We start from the raw sequence: 23,860 nt of genomic DNA, 5'->3' as shown, positions 1-23,860 counted from the left end.
TATACAAGAAATCTATAAAACAAACTGACATGTACTACTATAGCAGCCTACATTAGTGCTTCAAGAAATATTCAGTCTCAAATAGGGACTTAGAATTGCCCGTCAGAAAGGCCCCATCTCTTTCTGTTGACTGTATAGGAACTCAGCCTCCTAACTTTGGTCCTTGGAATTGTCCACGAAGGCAGAAGGCAGATGGTGTGCATACTCCCACTGTTCTCAAAGCCTCCAAGTAAACCTAGTAAATTGTGTATGTAATCACCAGGTGATTTTGTCAGTTTTGCCATTATATTTATCTATACTGATGCTTCTCACAGATTGCAAAGGGGTTGTACTTTGAACAATACATCCAGTCAGAGCTATGCATGGTGTCCTAAAGTATGCTAACTGAAGGGCTAAAGATATTAGCCACATGGCACACTGACACCTGTGGACAAAATGAAAACAATCAAACCTAGATGTCGTGATTAAATTATGTATGAAACCATGGTTTTGTGACTTTTAATAAACCAGATCAAAAATGCTTACTATAAAATGAAGAAAAAATGCTAAAAGCTACAGGAAGGGCATGTTGCCCTACAACATCATATTACACGCTGTATGGAACACTGTATATATCTCAGGAAGTTTCCTCTTTGATGCCAACAGCAAGCTGCATAACACCTCCATTTCCTAATACAGAACTTCACATGAATGAAGAGATAAATTGACAGGTATTTGCCAAGTCACCATAAAATTCCACCACCACAACAGAATTCCACAGAAAGGTCCACACTAAAAAGCAGTATGCTCACAGAGGAAGATGAGTTATTTCCATTGCTAATTGTGTTTGACTAACATAAAGCATTTTACTGGTTGAAATTTTCAAAAAGAGAAACTTAAGTTTGGCTTTTCAAGAAGTAATCTGAAAAAACTCAAACTGCAAATGAATTTGTTATAGACTCAGTAGATTAATGTTCTGGCAATTTTTAAAGTAAGAGGTCATGGAAAGCTTTTTAAAACCCTTTCAATTATATTGCAAACAAGCCAAATAAACTGTTGACCCCATAAAAATCATTGGTTTTCATACTCACTTACTTAACCACATTCTTTTTTCCACTAAATATGTTTTTCATATTCTGAAGCACTTTTCAGCATTTTTTTTTCCCCAAGAACCTCAAAGAAACAGTGCAGGAATTTAAAGAGTATTTAGTATATACTTCTGGGGTAAGATCCTTTTCAATACTCTTTAGCTCTCTGGAAATTTTAAGTATGGGCACTGTGCCCAATGTAACAACACATAAAACAGATGTGTTTTTCCATTCACATTGGGCAGGAAGTTTCATATTAAGTATTTCAATAATTGCACAAGAAATGTCTTATATATGCTGAAATATCCTTATGGCTTGATTTATACTGGAAAAATTAGCTGTCCCCTAGAGCAATAAATACCTGAAAAATTAAATGCCATAAGAATTTTAAACCTCCATGGGGAGTAAGGGATCACAGGTACTCTGTTTTACTTGGATCCATGGATTTCACTATTTCCCCCTTTTCTTTTTGATGATCTTGGAGGTCTCTTCCAACCTAGATGAATCTGTGGTTCTATCTGTGGTTCTATGACTTTTTCAAACATAAAAATTTGTGACACAGTCACCACTGGGGTAGTTATGCATGATTGTGGATAAGAGTTCAAGCGACCAATGAAAGTGAAAAAATGGGCTGAGTAAATCCAGATTAAATGCACAAGCAGCATAGGCTTAATCCTGAGACAATTTTTGTGTGTGCATGCCTACTGCTGTTAAGATGGAACACTTACAGCAAATCAAGGGTCTTATATCCAGCCTGAAAAGTTGGATTTAAACCTTGCATTTATGTGACTGAGGAGGAGTGGAATCCTGGTCCTGCTAATGTCAGCAACAAAACCTTCACTGAAGACATGCTTTACTTTCAGTTTCTAGCTCTAAATCTGATTTAAAATATGCATGTTTAGGTCCTGCACTCAAAGACAGTTAAGTGAACTTTTTAATTTTTTTTTTCCACAACACCTACATCTTTTAAGAAAATCGTGTACGTTACACTGGAATACATGTACTTGAGGTTTAGCATAAAGATGTGGAACAGGAAAATGGAGCAATTAGAGCAATTCATATTTGCAAGTGACACCGTTCACAATTACGTTCTTCTACTTTCATTGGATATCTGAATATTACTGCATGTGATCGGTCATGCAAATATTATCCCGGTCATTCAAGAAATCAAGCCTTGCAACGTTTGAACAAGGGTATCTATTAGTCACATAAATTGCAGCACGACCTGAGCACTTCAAAATGCATCTTGCCTTTCTTGTATTACCATTTTAACCTTAATTTATTCATATCACAACCCCCATGAGAAAAGGTCTGGATCCAACACAAAGTTCTAGAGAAATACCAGGAAAAGTGGAATAGATACCTTCTGGTCTTGGCTTTGGTTTTTCCAATCCACTATCTTGCATTAGCTCAAATGCAAAGGATACATTGAGGACCTAGTAATGTAATATAAGAAGTCATTAGAATGATCTATAAACAGTATACTATAAATGTTCAAAAAAAAAAAATGCTTCGAAGGGGAAAAAAAAATAAATATCAGGGCTCCACATATCAATTTAAACAATCCATTGTTGTTGTGTTTTTTTTTTTCTGTGTGGTGATGGTGGTTTCAAAAATACAGAAATAACTGAAAACTAACATCTGAACTAATATTTCACATAGAAAAAAAAATACTTAACAATAAGAATAACCCAACTCCCCCAAGTTTAAAAACTGGAACGTGATGGCTCATGATGTGCTTGTCTCGAACAGACATTGGAATTGCTTGGATAGCAACAGACACTGCAGTAACGGTTGGTCTTAAAATGATGCATAGTACATACATGCCTTCATGCTTCCAAAAAACATTAAACCTTTGAAATGTCAAATTCTTTGATTTTTAGACTTAAAAAATCAGTTCTGTCATCAATTCATGTGTATGGTTCTTTACACAATTAATGGACAGTAAGTCTGGCTCAATGACAGCATCACACAATGGTTGCCAAAATCAGTTAATATTTGCTAGACACCCCGTCATTAATATAATTCTCCCTTTTATTCTGAATAACCAGTAACACAGAGATCTGAAAAATGCCTGGAAATGGTTATGAGGATAGCCCTCTTCTGATTTCAGCTATTTACATGAAGCCTGTGCAGGGAAGTTCGTATTATCCTTGTGCTACTAGACATTTTTGTTTCTTTGTTTTTAACAGGAAAAAAAATATAATTACCTTTTGTTCAAAACTATCAGGAGTCAAGAAAAAGCTGTGGAGAGGAACAAAATAGCCTTCTAGGAGACCCATTAGCAGGACTAAATACACACCATCTGCAAACTGTAGAAAAGATATTTCTCAATATATTTTCTGAATACACAATAAAGTTCCTGGAGAGAGCAGTGGTCAGTGGCTTTGATCTATGCTTTTGCTTTTTATTCTGCTGGTTGCAGGCAATCAGAAAAGACACCTCTCAATATATCAAATGGCATGCACTCCCTGAGCAGAAGGAAGCAGAATGAAGGTGCAATCTCATGACCACACGGAAATTCAATATGTTGAAGGAAATAAAGGAACAAATAATCATCTTCTATGTTTTATAAGTTTGTGTGAATCTAATTTTCAGTGTATGCAGTGATGTATAGAAGATAACTAATTGCTATGATACATGTTCATCTCAATCTAAAAATTAGAAACATCTGTAAGACTTTGTTAAAGGCATCTCGCTATTAACCTTGTAGCATCAGGTCTATCAGTGCACTGAGATATTCTCATAATCAAAGAAAAAAAAAAGCACCCTTTAAAAAAAAAAGATGGAGAGCAACATTTTGCTCAGTCAGACAATGACAGGACTAGGGGGAATGGTTTTTGCTCTGTCAGATAATGACAGGACAAGAGGGGTGATTTAGATTAGAGGTTAGGAGGAAATTCTTCACCCAGAATGTGGTGAGGCACCGGAACAAGTTGCCCAGAGAAGCTGTGGATGCCCCATCCCTGGAGTTCAAGGCCAGGTTGGATGGGGCCCCGGGCAACCTGATTTAGTGGGTGGCATCCCTTCCCATGGCCTTTAAGGTCCTAGATGACCTTTAAGGTCCCTTCCAACATGAGTCATTCTGTGATTTGATAATTAGTGATGGACTTGGTGGTGTTATGCTGACAGTTGAACTTGATGATCTCAAGGGTCTTTTCCAACCTAAATGATTCTATGATTCGGCCTTCCTGAGGTAGCTCATTTTCTCTCAATTGATAGAAATACAGTCTCTCATCTTACAGAATGCTGTTTTGGATACACACTTAAGGTGTTTCTCAGCACATTTAAATAATACATTTTTTTCCAAAGGTAAACAATGCAATGTACAGTCACAGTGATATCTTTCTGAAAACCCTTACACATTCTTTCCATCTAAATCTCAATTTTACCTTTGAATAATCTCTATTGGAGTGATAGTTATTCAAATTAACCCTATTCATAACAACATGAAACATGACATAAAATAAACTGTCTTGAAAACACCATTTTTTTTCTGATAGTGTGGATGGCATCCTTCCTGTCTGACCTTGTAATTTTCTTATGGTAACTGCTGCAATTGTTCATATAGCGATTTATTAAAACCACAGAATAAATTTTTTCTTTTAGCTTCTTTCCACCCAATTTAGCAGCTTAGAACAAGAAAGAAGACTGTATACCACATTAATTCTGTGGTGCAATCTAGCCTGCAGACCAGCTGTACAGCTGCCTATACACTTGAGCAGGTTTAGTCTCACTAAATAGTCATTGCAATCCCATGGGATTACTGGCATGTGTAAAGGTAGGCAGGAAACAACTGTTCAGACTGAAATTGTATCAAACCAAGCAGACAGAGGCTGACCCAAACAAGCACAGGTTCTCCCAACAGCACTTACCAGCACCCAAGAGGTAGCATCTGTTAAATACATTTTATGCGAATGAAAGTAAAAAACTGCTCTAAGAGTAATTTGGCTGCCCTTATGATTTCTATGCTTAATTGTTGAGGGTTTTACTCATACGAACATACTTAAAATTGAAGGGCTTTCCAGTGAAGTAACATCTTAGAATCCTATCAATAAAAGGTCAATGGAATTTGTCAATAAAGATGGAGTCATAACAGTGCAGGTATCCCTCCCCTTCAACATAGGCTGTAAAATCCTACCTGGGTCTCCAGTTCAGTGACCTCCAAATTCAATTTATTGAGATGCTTGTTCACAAATGTGATGAGAGTCTGAAATGTGAAAATAGTTTAGTGAAGGTCTATTCAATAGGGCAGCAGTTCCATGCACAGAATGAACTCCACTCAGAACAGAACTTGCATGAGCAAAGAGACTGCAATACAATATTTTTTTAAGTTTTAAAGCTGAAATACTACATTAAAAAATCTTTTTTTTTTTTTTTTTTTTTTTTTTTTTAAGAATGATGAACAGAAATAAAGTGAACATGATGTATATAAATACAAATTTCACTGTTTTGTAAAAGAGATAATAATAATTCAAAAAAAACTTGTGGCAGAGTGTAGGGAAGTGGGTAATCGGACTCCACTCAAATTAGACAGCAACCAAAATACTCTAGGTCAGACCCCTGGCAGTGATAAACTGTGTAACTCTTTGGCATCAGTGAACTTAATCAACCCAGTTGAGTTTTAATCAACATATACTTTGTGAGAACTCCTTTTTGATGAAAACTTTGATGATAACTGTATCTTTTTCTGCATTCCAAAGTTAATTTCAGGCTGCTAAATATTTACAAAAACTGACATTATATTCATGAATTTGTATTTTTCTTTCCAGCATAAAGCTTAGTGCTATTTAATGTATACAAACTATGTCAATGTTATATTAAGTACACACACACACACAACGTATACTCACACAAGCATGTAGATACATATTATGTATTTTAAAAATAAATACTTCTAACCTTTTTTACTACATTGAGCTTGTCTGGAGCATGGTCAAATAAAGTGTCAAATGCATCTCTTTCTGAAAAAAATCAGAGATGTTAATGTACCTATAAGCAGTTGTCTAGATGCTGGATAAACACTTATTAAAGCACATGCTTATTTGAGACAAGACTCAGCAAAATGTTTCAATATAGTCTCTTTGTATTCCAAGTACCATGCATTTTGCATATTTCTCTCTTGCCCTATGTTGCTATTATTTAGGGAAAGCATGTTTTCAAGTATAACTCAAATTACCTAATTACCTAGGTAATTAGAGGTAACTAGAGTTACCTAGGTAATTTCCTAGGGTGGAATACTTATGCATAAAACCCTGAACAGCCAGATACAGGGAGTTAGGTAACCAGCTTACTTTGTTAAGAAGAACATGGGTTTACTTCTGGAGTCACATCTACAGACGAAAATTTTCCACAAGGGCCACAATATGTGGGTATCACCCAGTGGATTGCATTGTGGAGTGCTACACTGTATTAATCACCTCAGGCAAGCTTACAATTATACAGCTGCAAAACAATCTTTCTTATAGATGTTTTTCGACCATTCTGATAATGCAATTTCGTACATGATTATTAGGACAGGCAACATAGGGCAGAATGACTGCAACAGTACTGTGGTTACCTTCTGAAGGTGAAAAAAGAAAAAAAAAAAAAAAAAACCTTTTCAGAGAACTGAGTGATAGAGAACGACTCAGAAAAAGCTACGTTTATATTCCTGAATGAAAACTGCTAAAGTACATCCAAAGGTTATTTGTAGAAGGGTGACTTTAAAGGAAGTAAGACTGCACTGCGATATCATGGGAAAAAGGTCATGCATGTAGCTTTTTAACTCAGCAGTAAAGCAATCGTTGAAACAATGTAAGAAGCAAATGCTAAATTCTTGGTGGAACTCCATCTAAACTCCTCATATATGTTTTCTGTTGGCCAGGCGTTTGGCCAGTCTCAATACTAATCATGAAACATTCTAGGTACAGGAACCTGCTGAATAACAACCCAAAGTCAGTAAAGTGTAAGTAGGTAACATATGCAAGAATGCCAACAAGTACAGCAGCTTGTTTACCATAAGACATCATTTCATATTATGCTGTGAACTTATGACCATTAATACCATTACAGTAATGCTCTGGATGTTAAACCATAAAGCATCTGCAAATTAACATGTGCTGAAAAGTACTGAAATGCGTTTTAAAGATAGTCAGACTGACTTTAATGCTTTTCTCCCTTTGTTAACTGTCACAACAGTCTGTGGCACATACATTCATATGTTTGCCAGGTCAATTATAAATCCTCTACTTCCTTGCAGATTGATCAAAATGACCACCCATTGCAAAACTAATGTCTACTCTGGATGCCTTAAGAAACAGCTAACAATCAAATGAACTTACCGTGCCTTCCTGAAAATGCCCTAAGGAGAAAAAAAAAAAAAAAAAAAGTTTACATATATGATTCTCTTGCACACGTCCTGCAAAATAAAACAGCATTATGTGGCCAGATCTTCAGCTTGGTGAAAACTGGTGGAGATTCATGGAATTAAGAAAACCTTCATTAAATTACTCCAGATGAGACTTCGGATTAGTCTGGAGACTAATCAGCATAGTATCTCCTGGCTTCACAAAAGTTTCATGGAAAAGCCAGATCTCAGGTTTCCTACTGCTGAACCAAATCAACACACCTTGCCAGTGAAGAATGCTTTTTCATGTTAATTTTCTGAAAACTTTCCCTTTGCTTTAAAGATGCATTTGTCACATGAGCTGCAATACAAATTGCAGCCAGAACAATACTTGGACTACCTTATTAAGAAGTACAGCATTTTGCTCTAGTTGATCCCTCATATAAATATTGCACAAATAAATCCATAAAGGTTAATAAAAAAGTTATTAGTCTGGATCCTCTCCAATCTATTAGAAACTAGGGTATTCTACGATTGCTTTCTGTTGGTTTGGAATAACTTTTCTGTTACAAATGGCTTAATGAGATTGCATGTACAGGGCTTACTACTGTCACTTTACATCCCCAAAGTCCAAACAACTAAAAAATAGTCACATTGTACTCCTTTTTGACAGAATCAAGTTGTTCTCTATCAAATAAATACCAACATAAAAGAGATATATCTTTCTAGTTTGTTTGATGGCATTCTGAATACAATAATAAGAAATGCAATAAATGCAGAAATAAATAATAGTAAATATAAAATACAGACATTTTGAATATCTTCACCCTGTCTTCTCTTTTATCCTGGTCTCCTGCTTTTAATTCCCTAGCTCTGAATTTCCACATCCTTTTGTATTTTTAGATGCATGTTTGTAGCTCTTGCAAGGACTGAAATACAATCACTGGCTGATGCATCATCTTCCTTGGAACCCCAATACCAAAATCTAAATATCAGCAAATGGTTGAATTTCTGAGACACATCTGTATTCAATTACTAAATTGCTGGCAGAAGTGGTGTTGACATACTCAGTGTTACCGGTTATTTCCTCTTGGATTTGACGAGACTGGAGGATTCCTTCTCTTTTCTGGAAAAAAATAAAAAAGTAATATTTTTCTCAGTAAAGTTTAATGTTTAGGGTACAGTAAAAATATATTTGTGATGTGTTTGATTTGTATAAACATAATTAGATATGAAACCTACAAAATAAGAACTTTTTTAAACAAACTTACAGTAATGTATTATTTCTCCTTTCAAGTATTTCAAAAAACTCTCTTGTACAGTAACAAGAAACTTGAAACTCAACCTGTAGAAGGAAGTATTTCTTTTCCTTTTTTTATTGTTCTTAACTCACTTTTCTTTTAAAGACCCCAATTCAGCAAGATATTTGAAACACCTAAACACATATGCAAGTCTTTTAGTAGATCTGTATCCTGGTGAGTCGAATTAAACCTTGTATTTCAATCAATATTGTGGCAGAGGGTGCCCATGCTTCATCTTTGGTGAAATCTTGCCCCTAGGCTACCCGTTCTTTCTGCCCTGTTCATACACTTTTTTTCTTTTTTCTTTTTTTTTTCTAACCTTAGCATTTTCCTTTTGTGACTTCTCTCAACACAAAAAATGTAGGATAATCCTTTCACTGCATGCTCCAAAGCCTGGCCATCTTTATGTTAACATAACAATGCTCTTCCAATGCAAGAAGCCCTTTGTACGTGGTGGTTAGCAGCCTGTGCATAGAAGTTGTGCACAAAATGGCAGAAGCCAACTCAAATGGTTGCAGTTTGTCACAAAACGAAGGAGTTGAAAAATGTGACATTGTTTCCAGGATGAAGATTATAGTCATATGGTGGTGGTATACATACCACACATATGTTTTGCCTCACTTCGTGTTCTTTCTGTTAATTCTGTTCACTGGAATTAGTAAAATTTTGCAATACAAAAAGAAATGCCAAGCAAATGCTGACGGCTGCATATAAAGTCTAGACATTAGGCAATTATTCATGATTCTTCACTCTGTGTCACACAAGGAAATGAGAAAAATAATTTTATTGTGGTCCTAGATTTGTATTCTTTGTAGAAAAGAGAAAAGCAGAATAGCATTTTGAAAAAGTCCTTCATGGCATGTGAACTGGAGCTACTGTTCTTACCTACTTTGAAGAAGATAATACATCCCTCACCAGAGGTGTGAGGGATGTATGTGAAGGTGTATGAAGCGCTGAGAATTTGGCCAGGCTTGTCTCAATTACTTCAAAAATGCATTAATAAAATATATATATATATATATATGGATATATAAGGATCACGCTTACTTTCAGCAAGGAAGTCACACATAGCATCCTCTCAGTTACTTCAGAGTGGCACTTAGAACAATCTGAACTGTCCTTTTAGGCAGATGACAGTTTCAGGTGGGTTTCTTAATATTTTTTAAGCCCTGTTACTAAATATCTTGCATATAGTTAAAACACTTTCAAGGAGGAGCTCTAAACATAAAGACAGAGAGGTGTCCTGTGTGTTACATACTGAACGGAGCATAGATCAACTGCTGAGGCCCCTTCTGTCATATGTCTTGAAAGTCTGAAGAAAATTTGCATCATTTAGGGCTATCTTCATCTTCAGGTTGTGCAGACAACAAATAAGCATTTGTACTTGAAGTTACAGTCTAGCTCAAGTTAAAATTACACTCTGGCTTGTTTGTTTGTTTGTTTTTGTTTTTCTCTCAGCTGCAGGGTGAAGGGAAGATTTTATTCCTTGATGGTGATTCTGATGTGCCAATAACGGATTCTGGAGCAAAAGCCCTATCACTCTGCTCTCCTAGAGGGGGTGAGCATCACAGCGATGGCAATTGTATTTCTCAGTGCTCAGTCTGCTGATATTAGGGAAAAAAAAAGGCTTCTAAAACTCTACCTTCACTCTGCAAATGCCCAACATGGCCTAAAACATTCTCTAGTATCAACATAAAACATATTTCACTTTTTGATAAACTGATATTAATATGAACAGGAATTCTGAACCTCTATCCTATTGTTGACAAAAATGGAATTTCCACATTACCCAAACACAACATGCATCTTCTGGACACCAGCATGTGTCAAGACAGACTTTCCTATGCTTTGTACTTGTAAGATGACTGGTGAAAATGTCCCAACAACATGAATCAACCTCAGAAATACTAGTCTAAGTACATTCTCTATGCAGGCTGCTTTCCATATATCTTTTTCACTTTTAAAAACTCTCAGATTCAAAAGTGACCCTAACACTGATGTCACTTGTTGTGAAGTTGTTTTAAACTTGACAGAGAATTACACAATATTCCCCAGAATAAAAAGAAATGCTAGTGAGGAGTGAAAGGCTGCTCAGCAAAGTTCCATAAAGATAAAAGGGGCTAGAACTAAAATAACAAACGATAAAAATGAACAACTACTATTTGAAACATACTGAGAAATAAGGCATGAATTCAAAGATTCCCCGTTAAATGGAAAACCTGGACTCACATTCCAGTGACCACGGAAGACTTTATTTGGATAGGCTTAACATTTTGCTCCCTCATAGCTGAAAGACTGCACACTAAAGGCCAAGATCTTCCTGATCACTTATCATTATAATTTGGCAACTACTCCTAGAATGACAAAAGGAAAAATCTGAAAGCTGGGTAGCATGTCTAGACATGGAAAGGATCTCTTCACCTCTATTTGCATCAACTGCACACCATCAGTTTTCTATAACTGAGGGCCAACTGCTTAGTTTCTCTCACAAAGTCCCACTTGGAAAATCTTCCCAATGTTTGAATGGGTTTTCCCTCTGTACTGTTGCTACGCATTTAATCTGGTGGACCGTGTTTTGTAACTGCCCCACCAAGACGAAGTGCAGAACCATTCTGGAGCTTGACACCATTTGTCATAGGTTCAAAAAAAGATTTCCTGGGAACCTGTAGGCAATGCTGCTCAGACACGATTCAGACTCGATTTCAGAGAGGCTGTGGGATAAATGTTATCAGACTAAGCTTGTAAAATAGACCTTCCTCTGCTCCCATTATTTTCCTAGCTTTCCTTTACAGTGGTTTGTGCACCCAAGAACTGATTTCCCCAATATTCAGAATATATTGAAGCTACCCTGACTGCTCCACCATTGCGACTTTACACTCTCTGACTTCAGCTCTTGGACAAAATCTGTCATTTAACCATTTGAGGATGGCAAATTACAAAATCAAGAATAAAAGAGACAAAAATGAAAGCAAGATCCAGCTCTCCACAAAAACCCTCTCTTGTTTTAGTAGAGAAGTCCAAAGAAAGCCTGGACTTTGCTCAAAGTTATTCATTCAATCAGTATGGAAAGCAAGAAAAGCAATGTAGCAAAACAGCTACAAAAGGTCCAAGTATCATGGTTTTTCATAAACAGCTTAACACACGGATTTCATAGTACTCTCATCACTAACAGCTCTTGTACAAAACAGCCAAAGAAAATAAGCTTTCATAAGACATGTGCTGATTACCTGTTGGGCATCAACACGTTTTTTATTTCAGAAATATCTTTGTATTTCAGTAAACTATGCTCAGCCAACACAGCAAACATTTTTGGCATTTCTAGACCTAACAAAATCATAATATAAATTAAGGCAGACTTCCTGAAAGAATTCCTCAAAATTATTTCTTCTGTTACTTTTCTTTCTCTACCACTCCCTTTCTTAACTGTATAGGACTTAAAAGCAGCTACCAGAGTCTGTTGAGCTTCCCTAGGCATGACCTTACTTTACAGAATTGCGTGAGGGTTTATAACATCAAGTGTGAAAGTTTGAACACTAAAGTAGGCTTTAGGTTTTTGATTAAAAGTTTCATTGAGATCAAAGGGTATACATGATGAATAATAAAGAACCAATCCCACAGGATATGAAAGACAGATTTTAAAAAATAAAAATAAAAAAACCACCCTCCATTAAAAAAATGAAAAAAGTCTTAAGCACAATTATAGCAAGAATACTAGCTCCCATCCTCTGTTAATGGGAATCAGCATAGCCTTGGAGTCCCACTGATTGGCTTTCATCAAGGACTGGGTGAAATCTTCAACAACATAACTTGGATTTTATTCTGGTGCAACTGCTTTCTCTGCAATCCACTGGCGCCTGAGCTACAGCTGTGTAGCTCAGAGGCAAAGCACTGAGCCAGATTCTCCCACTACTTACTGTTTTTAAATCGGTTTATCTTTACTGACTTCAGTGGATTTGCTGTTGAACTACATTAGCTTATTAAACAAGATGAGAATTACGTCCATTGATTTCAATGGGACTTTTGTCTCGACATGTGGACAGAGAGCAGAATGCAAGATCTGTTTTTTTATTTAAGGACTGTGTTGTTGTTCTTTTTTAGGTTCTTATTCCAAAGATGCCCTGACTGGTGCACTCTTTCTTTCTTAAGCTGGTTTTGGTAGAAATTTGACATAAACCAGTGTAATTAATATATTTAAAATATCTAAAGGAAACTGTTTGAGAATTATGTTCCTCTAAAGTCTTAGACACATAACTGCAGATTTTCTGGGGTTGGGGTTATCTCTCATGCCTTGAAAACCACCAAGTAGAATATGACAGTCAGTAAACTGGTTTTCAGATGTCACTGATACGTGTACCAGGAACTCCTTCAAATTTCTCCCCAAAATACAAAACTCGTCTGCTGTGAATGCAGTAAGAAGTGGTTACTTTCTCAGATCTTGCCCACATTTTCAGTCACACAAAATTTGAGTAACAGCTCTTTTCACAAGATACTTACGGATAACACCAGTTAAAAATATAAATAATGACAGTTACAGGGTGAAACAGAAAAGCAAAATTAGTTGGAGAAAAAGAAAAGCAAATTAATTGGGAAGAAGCCAAACAAGATAGAGAAAGCACAAATCCAACAAAGTAATATAATAAACAGAATAAATGAAGAGTTTGGATGGCCATGGCTCTAATAAGGAGACTCACTGACAAAAAAATTTAGTTGTAGGTTTTTTTTTGCATGCTTATGAGAAAGCTAACACTGTAATCAGAATAAATTAGCATGCACAAGGCTGAAAAAGAATATTTAGCCACCTAACGTGAATCTGAATGTAATAAACAGTGACAATTCATCGTTCGGTGCCAAGAATGATTTGAACCTCTACACAAGTGAGAAGACCGTCAAAAATGGGAAAAATTGTAATTCAAGATATGTATTGGGTGATAAGAAAATGCATTCCAACAATAATAATGTTTCATATATTTTTCATGTCACAGTCTGGACACTTCACAATCAAAATATGATATCCTGAACCACAGTTCAATTTGACAAAGCATTTCTGCCTTTTTCTGGTTGTAGCATTGTCAGCAGAGAAGACGTATGTGTGTTTCTTGTCAGCCATGGAGAGAGACACATGCATGTCCAAGCAGAAACTCTAGTCTTTTTTTAAAAAAAAAAAAAAAACGCAACAAAACAACAACAAAAACAACACCAACACCCAAAACAAACAAACAAAAAACTAAAACAAACAAACAAAAAACCTCAGTCAATTTCTCAATGCTGCCAGAAGCTGTTTAATATCTCTCTTACCTGCACAACAACAACCTGAATGGACACATGATCTGGGAGTCTGATTGGTGCTCGAAAATACTGTGATAATGCAACCAGAAGATGAAGTATTGCTACAAGACTTTTAGCATGAACAGCTGAAATAGATATTAAAAGTACAAGTTACAAACTGCAAGCAACTAGTGCACATATTTTTCACTTTTTAGATTGTAGGGCTATACAACTCTCCTCTTGCCACCTGAAGCCAGGGGCACTTTTAAGGCACCTCTCCTTTATTTGTCTCCTCCTGTTCAACAGGCCATGTGATAGCTGCCCCGTCAGTAATATACATCAGCACCAAAGCACTAGTTTTTGCAATATGTCTGGATGCCATAGGCTTCATGGAAACCTACAGTTAAACCAAAAGCCAGATTTCATGTACGACACCTTAAGTGATCTCTATGCATTTTCCTTGCCTTTCTTTTTATTCCATTTATTTCAATAAGGATTTATGGACTATCAGAAAGATATTTTTGTATTCATAGCATGCACTTATTCATTTTTAAGTGTCACAAAGTCTGCAGGATGATAAATGAATCTGTTTTGGCAGAAGCCTTAAGCAATAACTTACTAAACTCAATGACTCAAACATTCCTCATGAAGTTGTTATAGTTCTTGTTACTGAAGCCTTTTCACAGCAGGTTTCATATGGGTAGTTAACACTAACATGACTTACAAGATATCAAAAGTCGTACTGTAGGAAATTTTTAATCAAGTATCAAACTACTGGTATCAAAATGAATCATAATTCTAATTCTTATTACGTTTTCTTTTCTTTTTTTTTTTTTTTTTGATTTTGCACTCACAGCCTTCCACAGAGTAGTATTCCAAAACAATCTTTGATAGCTACAGTACAGTGAATTTTACATACGAACTAGCCAATAACAAGTACCTTACTTCACTGTACAGCATGATCAGATTCACTAACATATCCTTCCTTCCTAGTTATCGTCCATTGCAAGCCTCAACTACACAGTAGAGATTTCTCCACCTATCCATACATATAAAATGTGACATCACTGTCAAATTTTTCTGGGGTGCCACTGGTAGGAAAGGAGGTGCCTTAGCAGAATGCTAAAAAGATGTCTGTCTGCCTAGCATCAATGTGTGCTCCAGCTGGCTCCAGCTGCTGCAGCCTATCCTTACTTTAGCTTTAAAAAACATGCAAAACATTAAAAGAAAACTAGAAGTTAAATTATCAGGCTGCTCCAAACACCCTGCATCCAGCTGTGTAATAGAAAATACAAAAAATGAAGGGGGGGAGGGGAGGAGGTTGGAGAGAGAAGGATGCAGAAAACTCAGTGGCACCACACAGAAGCAAATGTCAATGATGCCTAACGTTCATTCTCCCTCCCTGGAACTACTTTTATCCCTATCGTAGATTTGTTGTGGACAGAACATAAGACACAAAACAGCTCAGCTAAGGACAGGTATAGGGACTGCTATATACTATTCCAGGTATTCAGTAGGGCGAAATGATTCCAGATACCAAACTTAAAACAGATCAAGAGGCCTAATTTTCTATAACTGTTGATAACCTGCTTTCTGCAACACATATCCATTAAAATGCCTTGTGTTGGTCATTTCTATGTAGGTATTATGATGTTCATTTCTAATAAAATAGAACAGGAAGGGGACAGTCCTAATCTTGATGGGGGTTTTGTAACCAAAATCAGTGGCTCAGATTTAGTCTTAAACGATCAGAAATATTAATAATATCTATGATGTACATCTTAAACAAATGCAGAGTCTGTAAATCTAACTTTCCTTCAGCCTAGCTACTACATTTATGTATGTTCTTACCCCTTTCAGGAAACCAATTTATTAACAGAAAATTTAAGCTGTTATGCATATGGTCTTAAAAGTTTATTTAAATTGGAGATTAAGCAGCAGGAAAAAGGGCACAGTGTACTGTATGTGTTCACCCTTTTCTTTACCTCCTACTGAAGAGCAGCTCCTACAATACATACTAGGTTTCAGCTCTCCCATAGCATTGGATATTTACATATTCCAGATTGCAACTACAAACTCTCAGTTACCAACTAACGGGGACAGCATACAAAACAAGCAACTTACAGTCAACGTTCCACTTAATGCTTCTTGGCGGGAGTTTAAGGGTTTCATTGATCTTCTCAAGCACTGTCTGTAGCTTCTGTTTCTGAGCAATTTCAGATTGAGTAACTTCAGCAACATTCAACTTCTCACTTTCAAGTTTCTCTGAAGTGATAATAGAAGTAAAAACAGCTAGTTCATGAGGGACATCCATGAGGAACACAAAAAAATTGTATGCAGCCAGATGTACATTCAAGGGGTATCAGACTTCCCAGTTTTAACATTAGCTGCTTTTGCTTCCAAAACCACTTTCCTGAACTCTTCTGAACTTCTAAAGACACAGTCCTTTATTTCCCCATTGCCAAGGGGAAGGCCAAATACTAATTAAGTCCACAGTACAGGCTAATAAAAGTTTTTTGCAAATCCCTTTACGGAACATCAGACTGAGAGGTAAGACCCATTGCTTTTATTAATAGTGGAAAAAGAGTATTCTATATGTAACTGACTTGCACAGAAGACAATCAAACCTAGGAGAGACAGATACCAACTTTAAGAAGATCTGTGTCATCAGTCCAAGACTCATTTGATTTTCAAGATGTAAAAAATTTACCTGGCTCACTTGTGATAGAATTCAACTGGCACCATATTCACACAGGTGAAAGAAGCAACCAAGAAATCTGAAGAAATATTTCTGGAGGAATGAAAGCAACTAAAACCTTGGGCAATTGATTTCTATGTAATCATAGCCCTTTTCTGCACTCAAAATTTGCAGTAGGTTTTAAATTATTTTACAAATTTTTTGTTAATAATTAGTAGAGATTGCTATGCTTATATAAGCTCAGCCTAGATTGCTTTAACCAGATTTCAGAAAAATTTATAAATGTCTGGCATGAACTGTATCTACACAGTAGCATGTAATGGTTTAGATAGATCAATTGAAAAGTAGTATCTTTTTTAAACTACAGAAAATGTGAGCATGAAAAAGGTTTCAGTTAACTGAAGACAGATTCAGATGTGCAACAAGAAAACCTGTAACCTATTTGCACATGAAAAGGGAAGGATGTGATGTTTGCAATGACTCAGGAGGACACACCCTGCTCCATGGATTTAATGGAAGTATAAGAAGAGAAACAAGCTCCATTATAATGAGTATAAAAGACATTGCCACTGTTCCGTAAAACTGTCAGGTAACTCATAACCATTAATTAGGAAATAATGAAAATTTGGTGGTAAAAGTTTCCTCACAACAACACAGAGACAAAATGCTTGGTCACCTATCAATTTTCTTCTAGAAAATAATATATTATCAGGTTTGGTAAAAGTTGACCTTGCTCTCACTGAAGTCAATTGAATACCTTCCCAAAGACAGTGACTCTGGGCTATCAGCCTATGTATCTTGCCTAAAAAGCTGTTATTACTATTGAATTCTTGTGTCTCCACAGGAATCAGTCTGTGCAGCCTCACAAAACCAAAGCCTTACATATCATAGACCCAATCCATAAGAAATTAAGGATAATTGAAAAGATTCCACTGAAATCAGTAAGTGCTGGATCAGTATATACACATTTAGAGTCAGGCTGAATCAGCTACGCATTTGGGGGGGGAGGTGTTAGGTGAAGTCACTGAAGGTCTGTCTATGAGAATCAAATTGCTTCATTCTACCACCTTATATCCAATAGCTTAACCATTCATAAAAGGGAATAGTCTACGTAGTCTTTATTAGAAGTGCTCACGTGATGTTTCAGGATTCATTTAAGATACTGAAAAGAAATTTACTGGAGACTTTATGAGCTGTAATAACTAAGAAAGTGGCTTCCAAGCCAACAGTTAAAAAAGCACATGCTAGCTCTGCATTAGCAGTTTCTTTTCTCTGTTTCTCAACTGAAGTTCAGTCTGCAGTCCATTGGGTATCATTACCTCAGTAATGTTAAGAGACAGACATCAAATCAGAAAGCAATTCCAACTTTCCAGAGGAACTCCAAGATGTGAATAAACTACAGTATGGAACCAGCGCATATTAAAAACATCCACCATTGTACTGTTGTACTGAAAATACCCTTGCTTTTAAGCTTACTTTCCACTTGTAACATGGCTAAGTTTTGTACAGCACATATGCAGATAATAAAATCAGAGTGAATGTTGTTGCCAAGACAAGAACTCCAGCACTCTCTAGCACCCCAGGTAGGCTTTATGCTGTTCTCATCAACTAGAGCATCACACATTGCATTGTGGCTATGAGGACTGTACATACAGCTCTAGGGTCTCATAATACAATGCTATTTTTATATCACTTAGTGGCATAACTGTAAGATGATACCAAGGCTCCTAAGTAGGAACAAGTGAACCACTTATTGACAAAGTGTCCCAACACCATGCATATATATTTTTTTCTTACCAAATAATTTCTGCAATACTTGTCCATCATACAGGTCTTCAGCCAAGTCTTTCACAATAATCCTCTCTCCTACCAACACATCATTAATCCAGTCAATTAATACCTATACAGGAAACATAAATTTGGCAGAATTATACACTATTCATTTGCAATTTAAAACACATGTCATTTTGTACAATGGTGAAAATATTTAGCAGAAGGAATACCAAAGCTGCAATGCCTCAAAATACAATCAGTCTGAAATGCCATCAGAAGAAAATAAGGAGGACTCGGGAAGGACTTGTCTGAGGTGGCTACATCTATGTACCACACGGTCTAGACCAATTTAAGATTGAAGCATTGCTTTCTGAGGTGAAATCTGTCATTTGATTTCAGTAGTATTTTAACATTTTATTGTGTAGCTAAAGGTTTTGAAGCTGATTCTAATGAAGCTTCCTCCTGTAAGTTGTAGCCCCAGGAATTACAAAGACAATGAGGGAGGTCGATGTGATTTTACATGGCAGGGTGGGATAGGAGTAAGAATCAGAACTCAGGATTTTAATTCAAATCATTAGTTTTTTTGTGCCATGTTTAGAGAAAGAGACCCCCAAAACTGACCTGCATTCACTGGGATATATGCACCACGTGGTTTCATTTAATTAATATCTAAACAAAGCTCTGAAGCACTCAAATGAAAGAGGCAGGGACAGCATTAAAAATAGTTTCACTTTCAATAAAGTGTTTATGTGCTTTTCATTACCTTCATTAGTTCTTGTAATTTTGGGTCATTTCTTGAATTTGGATCAACCATTGTTCGGACTTCATTTTCCTCTGGAAGGTTTAAAAGGAAGATATTAGAAGCTATTACAGGCATGACACTTTATTTTACATCAAGGTTTTATGTTGAGATGTAAAATTGTTGTGAATTACCTAGCATAGTGTCCTCAGGGTCTAGTTCGAATGGAATCGGACTGAGAGGTAAGTTAATGGCATTTATTCCTTCCTCCTGTAATTCAGATACTAGGAAATAAAAAAGAAGAGCTTGGTCAAATTTCAATTCGATTTTACTTTTACTATTTCACTCTCACTAAAAGTAGTATTAATTGTATTAATTTCTTTATGAGAACATGAGTCTATTAGATAAGCCACTGGGTGTAATTACAGCAATAAAATACAACTAACAAAAATGGGAGGCCCAGACAACAAAACTTCACTTGTTCAAGCATCATGGGTAATGGTACTGGAATCAACATAATTTCCTCAAAGCTTTTTAAGGATAAGGCCCATTGTCCTCAAATTTTAAATGGCTCACTCACATTTTAATGGCCCTGACATTTTAACACTAACGAATCATTTTAGCTGAGGGAAATGATTATTGCTCTCAGCTATGTCACTGTTGCTCTGAAGGTGCTTCAAGTTCAGCTACTTAGAAGAGCCAGGTCTGGCTATATATCCACACGTGAGCTGCCAGGCTGAGTAACTATTTAGGACTGAAGGTGCAGTCGCAGCTCGCTGCTCCAGGAACACAACTCCCTCCATTGCTCAGGTCAGAGACTAGAGCACACTTGTGTCCTCAGGCTTTCTTTTGCAGAAACCACAGCAGCAGGACACAGGGGGAAGATGATGAACCCTCAACAGTACTGCCTTAGCATGGAGTCCAGACACAGGCTGGGAAAGAAGCTGCATGGAACGAGGAGGTAAACCAAAATCCCACAGTTTGGACACCCTCCACAATTGCCAGGAAATATGCACAAGTTCTTACACAGCCAAACTCCCCTAATGCTGCAAAAATCAATGCCTTCATGATGCATGCTCTGAAGACAAAGGAACAGAGAGATCCAGAGAAGAAGTAATCCTGCCATTAGTTCTTTACTGTAATCCGTTTTGGACCTGGTACAATTCAGAGCAACTTCACTCATGCCTCTGGGTAACCCAATCTTTAATGGGTTCCAAAAAAACTACTCCTTCACTACCCAAAATGTCTCTAGAACAGAAGATAATAAAATCAAACAAGTCAATACACCGATCCTACAGCTATGGAAGGATGCATAGCACCATGCATAGAGGGTGCCCACTTTGGTGATCAGTCAAGTTTGCATCTACTTTGTAACCAAGGAGTCAGTGCAAATTTGACTTACAGAACCAGGAGAGAGGTTCACTGTCTTCTGAATGACACATAACTCAAGTTGTTTTGACCACTCATTCTGCAGTATACAGGTCTCTTCAATAGAACTGGTTGCTAGTATAGCTAATTCAGTCTGAATTTGAACTTCCCAAATGTGTCCTAAAGACTCAAGTGACTGTACAACAGCCTCTTGACATGAACTGAAATACATTGTTAATGTGCAGATGCAGATTCACTATCTAACATTTCAGTTTTGAAAATGACACACACACACAACGGTTTGGAGAAAACAGAAAAGTAGAAAATAACAGTAGAGATCCTATGTTTTGTTCCTAGCCCTAACACTGCCTAATAAGTAAGCTTTTGGAAAACTGATTTACCTCTCTGCCTTAACACCTGGTGTGCAAGAAGTATAGATCTCAGAACTGTTTACACTTAATGGCATTTTTTTGAAGTACTAGCACTCCTATGAGAAAATCATGATTGGTTTTATTAACTACTTTGATTTTTTTTTTTTCATTTTGGTTCAAAATTGTTAGGTACATATGAGCATCAGTAGATAGAAAACCTCCAGGGGGAGGTCTTTCTGTTCTGAAATGTTTAGTTCATGAAGGACGTCTGCACAAAGGTTCCCTAGGCAGAAAGCTTTTTTTTACATTGATCCCCAGAGGAAGCACAGTAAATAAAAGCCTTTCAAGCCAGGTGGCTCCACAGAGTTCTCCTATCCCAAATGGCTGGATGCTCTCCTTGGGCAAGAGCCTGGAGGAAGGAGACAACACATTTTCCTGGTGCAGGACTGTGGATGAAGCTTGTGGCTCCTCTCTCAAGGAGAAGAACCACTGGCACTTCTCCAAAGAGACTGAGCAGACCTTTCAGGGCTGAATGTTTTGTAAGGCATTCTTTACAATGTGGTCACCCACGGAAAGCCCCCTATTTTTGCCCTCCAACATGTACAACTACTACATTCTACTTCTAGTAACGTGACCATCATATTATCAGAGTTTCTGATAATAAACAAAAACCCCCACATCTTTGCATGAAAAGGGAATATAAAATACAAGTAAAATTGTCATAAATACATAGGGAACCCTAATACACTGATCTGTTCTAGAATGCATTGCAAGTGCTGCACATATGGTACATACGTGTACTGCTTTGCGGTACACAGGGACGCACAATTGGTGGACTTGTTCCCCTGAAATGCTCACCCTGATTGCAAATGTTTCTCGTGCCTGCCTGTGCTATATGCAGAACCTACCCAACCCAGTGCCAGATGATGAAAGATCCCAGGTAGATTGTTTACCAAACAGGACAGTGATACTCCCAGCTCTTCTCAGACACTGCCCTCTGCAGTGCACAACACATGCCCGAAGCTACCATTAGTCCTGCAAGAAAGACCCCTCCTGCCCTCCTACCCTCTGCAAGCAGAAAATATGATGGAGAAACTCCAACCCCAAGAGCATCTTTTTCATTTCTTTCCCAATACTGAAAACACCACAGATTAAGAGCGCTACTAAAAGAAGCAGGTAAGAACACGTGTATTATATTAAGTTGTACATAATGGGAGAGAAAAAGTATTATGTAATGCAACCTTTCTTTCTAAGAATTTCCATCAAAAAATTTCCATGACAAACCACTATTATACACTTAGGTGTTTATAGAAGAACCACAAAAATGCAACTAAGGTTAAAAGCTTGCATAACACAGTTTCAGCAGAAGAATCACATTTTCAACTGTTTTTCATTAATTTAATTATTTTTCATCAAAATCACTGAATTTACTATTTTAATCATCTCATTTTTTGAAATACTTTGAAGAGTGACTTAGAGCATCAGCAAAACCTCCTCTCTGAGTCTTACAGCATAAAGACTCAGACCCAGAAGGGAGAAGGGGACACAGCTACAGTGGTTCATCTCGACCACACCAGTCACCAGGAGCCAAACCAGCACAGGGGAACGTGGGGCAGCTCTTCTGGAGGAGAGCATCTACAGGGCTGTCCACTTGCCACACTTGCCATCAGGTCTGCTTGGCCACCACATGACCCCAGCAATCAGGGGTGACAGCGCTCTTCTGTTCTCACTGGCCCTGCAGCCCACATGCAGCCCAGTGCATCAGCTACCTTGGGACCAGTTGTGCTACTTAGACTGGCATGATTAGGGGCTTTATATTTGTGGACCTGAGAGGAAAATCCACTTTTTTTTTTTTTTTTTTTAAATGACAGTGCTCAGTGGTTGTACTTTTAAAGCAAGGCCCTTAAAAGCAAGGGATTACTCAAGGCTCAGACAAATCTCTGCAGACTGGCAATGGTGAAGGTCCCAGTTTTAACTCTGGATAAGGAATGGACACTTTTCTTCCAAGCCTTCTGATTAACTTCCGTGTGCCAAATCTGTTATGATGTAATCAAGCACGACTCCACTGCTATCAGCTGTCAACAGACTTCCTCATGTCATGTCAGCACCAAATTTGGCCCCAGAGCTGGGGAGCCCACAAGCTTATATCAACAGCAACTATGGCAACTATTTTAAGCTGGATAGAGTTCTTACTGTTTTAGATGCTCTAGGATTACAAGGTCATAAACCTATGCTATCAAATCCACACGGTTGCTCTGAGCCAGACTTTGCCTTTTGATGCACGCATCCAACTGCCATTGAGACCCTTGGAAGCTGAGCACATCTGAAAGTGGAGTACTGCCCATACGGTTTAAATTGGCTTAATTCCTCTAGTACATGCAGCCTGTTGATCCACATTGTATTTATTAGACGGTTTCATTTGGGTTTTTTACTTGTTTATTTTGTGTGCTGAAGGCTTTTTGCTGCCCTGTTTAGTATTCAGGGCTTAATGTTATTCTGATTTGAATAAAAAACATCTTATTATTTAACTGAGCGCAGAAATGCCACATCACCCAACGCACTCTGTGGTTTACATGTATTTTAGCATATCTGCCCAAAGAATCATAAAATAAATACAGCAAGATGCAGTGTTAAATGGCTGAAGCACTCAGAGGAGAGACCATGTCTTTCTCGTTAATTGATTCCATACTTGTAAAACTAAAATTACTCAAGTTCTGCAACACTAACAGATTCTGAAAGTTTGTGATTACCTAGAATTGAACACTAATGTTGAAGGAGCCCAGTGCCATAAGACTTCTAACCTCAATCTTTAAAAATAACAAAAAAAGAGATTTAAATATATGCACCACATAACTAATTAATATATGCATATACACCACATAACTAATTAATCCCCACTTCTGCAGATCTTTAATTGCCTTATTTTTTTAATATAAAGGTTTTCAATTCA

The 23,860-nt window shown here is 37.1% G+C and overlaps 1 protein-coding gene across 3 annotated transcripts in view; it reads right to left on the bottom strand.

The window, feature by feature from the left end:
* The window catches only part of PARVA (parvin alpha), a 66,407-nt gene that overhangs the window by 5,475 nt on the left and 37,072 nt on the right, over positions 1-23,860 (bottom strand). For all 3 annotated transcript variants that reach the window (XM_027461216.3, XM_038180617.2, XM_072039439.1), the window contains 11 exons: positions 19,366-19,455; positions 19,196-19,266; positions 18,457-18,559; positions 16,086-16,226; positions 13,992-14,107; positions 8,463-8,521; positions 7,391-7,410; positions 5,970-6,031; positions 5,209-5,277; positions 3,278-3,379; positions 2,431-2,503 (listed from right to left, as the gene is read on the bottom strand). In XM_027461216.3, coding sequence (XP_027317017.1) covers positions 2,431-2,503; positions 3,278-3,379; positions 5,209-5,277; positions 5,970-6,031; positions 7,391-7,410; positions 8,463-8,521; positions 13,992-14,107; positions 16,086-16,226; positions 18,457-18,559; positions 19,196-19,266; positions 19,366-19,455 — 906 coding nt within the window. The remainder of the gene's footprint in view (positions 1-2,430; positions 2,504-3,277; positions 3,380-5,208; positions 5,278-5,969; positions 6,032-7,390; positions 7,411-8,462; positions 8,522-13,991; positions 14,108-16,085; positions 16,227-18,456; positions 18,560-19,195; positions 19,267-19,365; positions 19,456-23,860) is intronic.

This window comes from Anas platyrhynchos, chromosome 5 (assembly GCF_047663525.1).
Source record: "Anas platyrhynchos isolate ZD024472 breed Pekin duck chromosome 5, IASCAAS_PekinDuck_T2T, whole genome shotgun sequence".
NCBI lineage: Eukaryota > Metazoa > Chordata > Aves > Anseriformes > Anatidae > Anas > Anas platyrhynchos.
The sequence above is the reverse complement of the archived record's forward strand: the minus strand, read 5'-3'. Positions and strand labels throughout refer to the sequence as shown.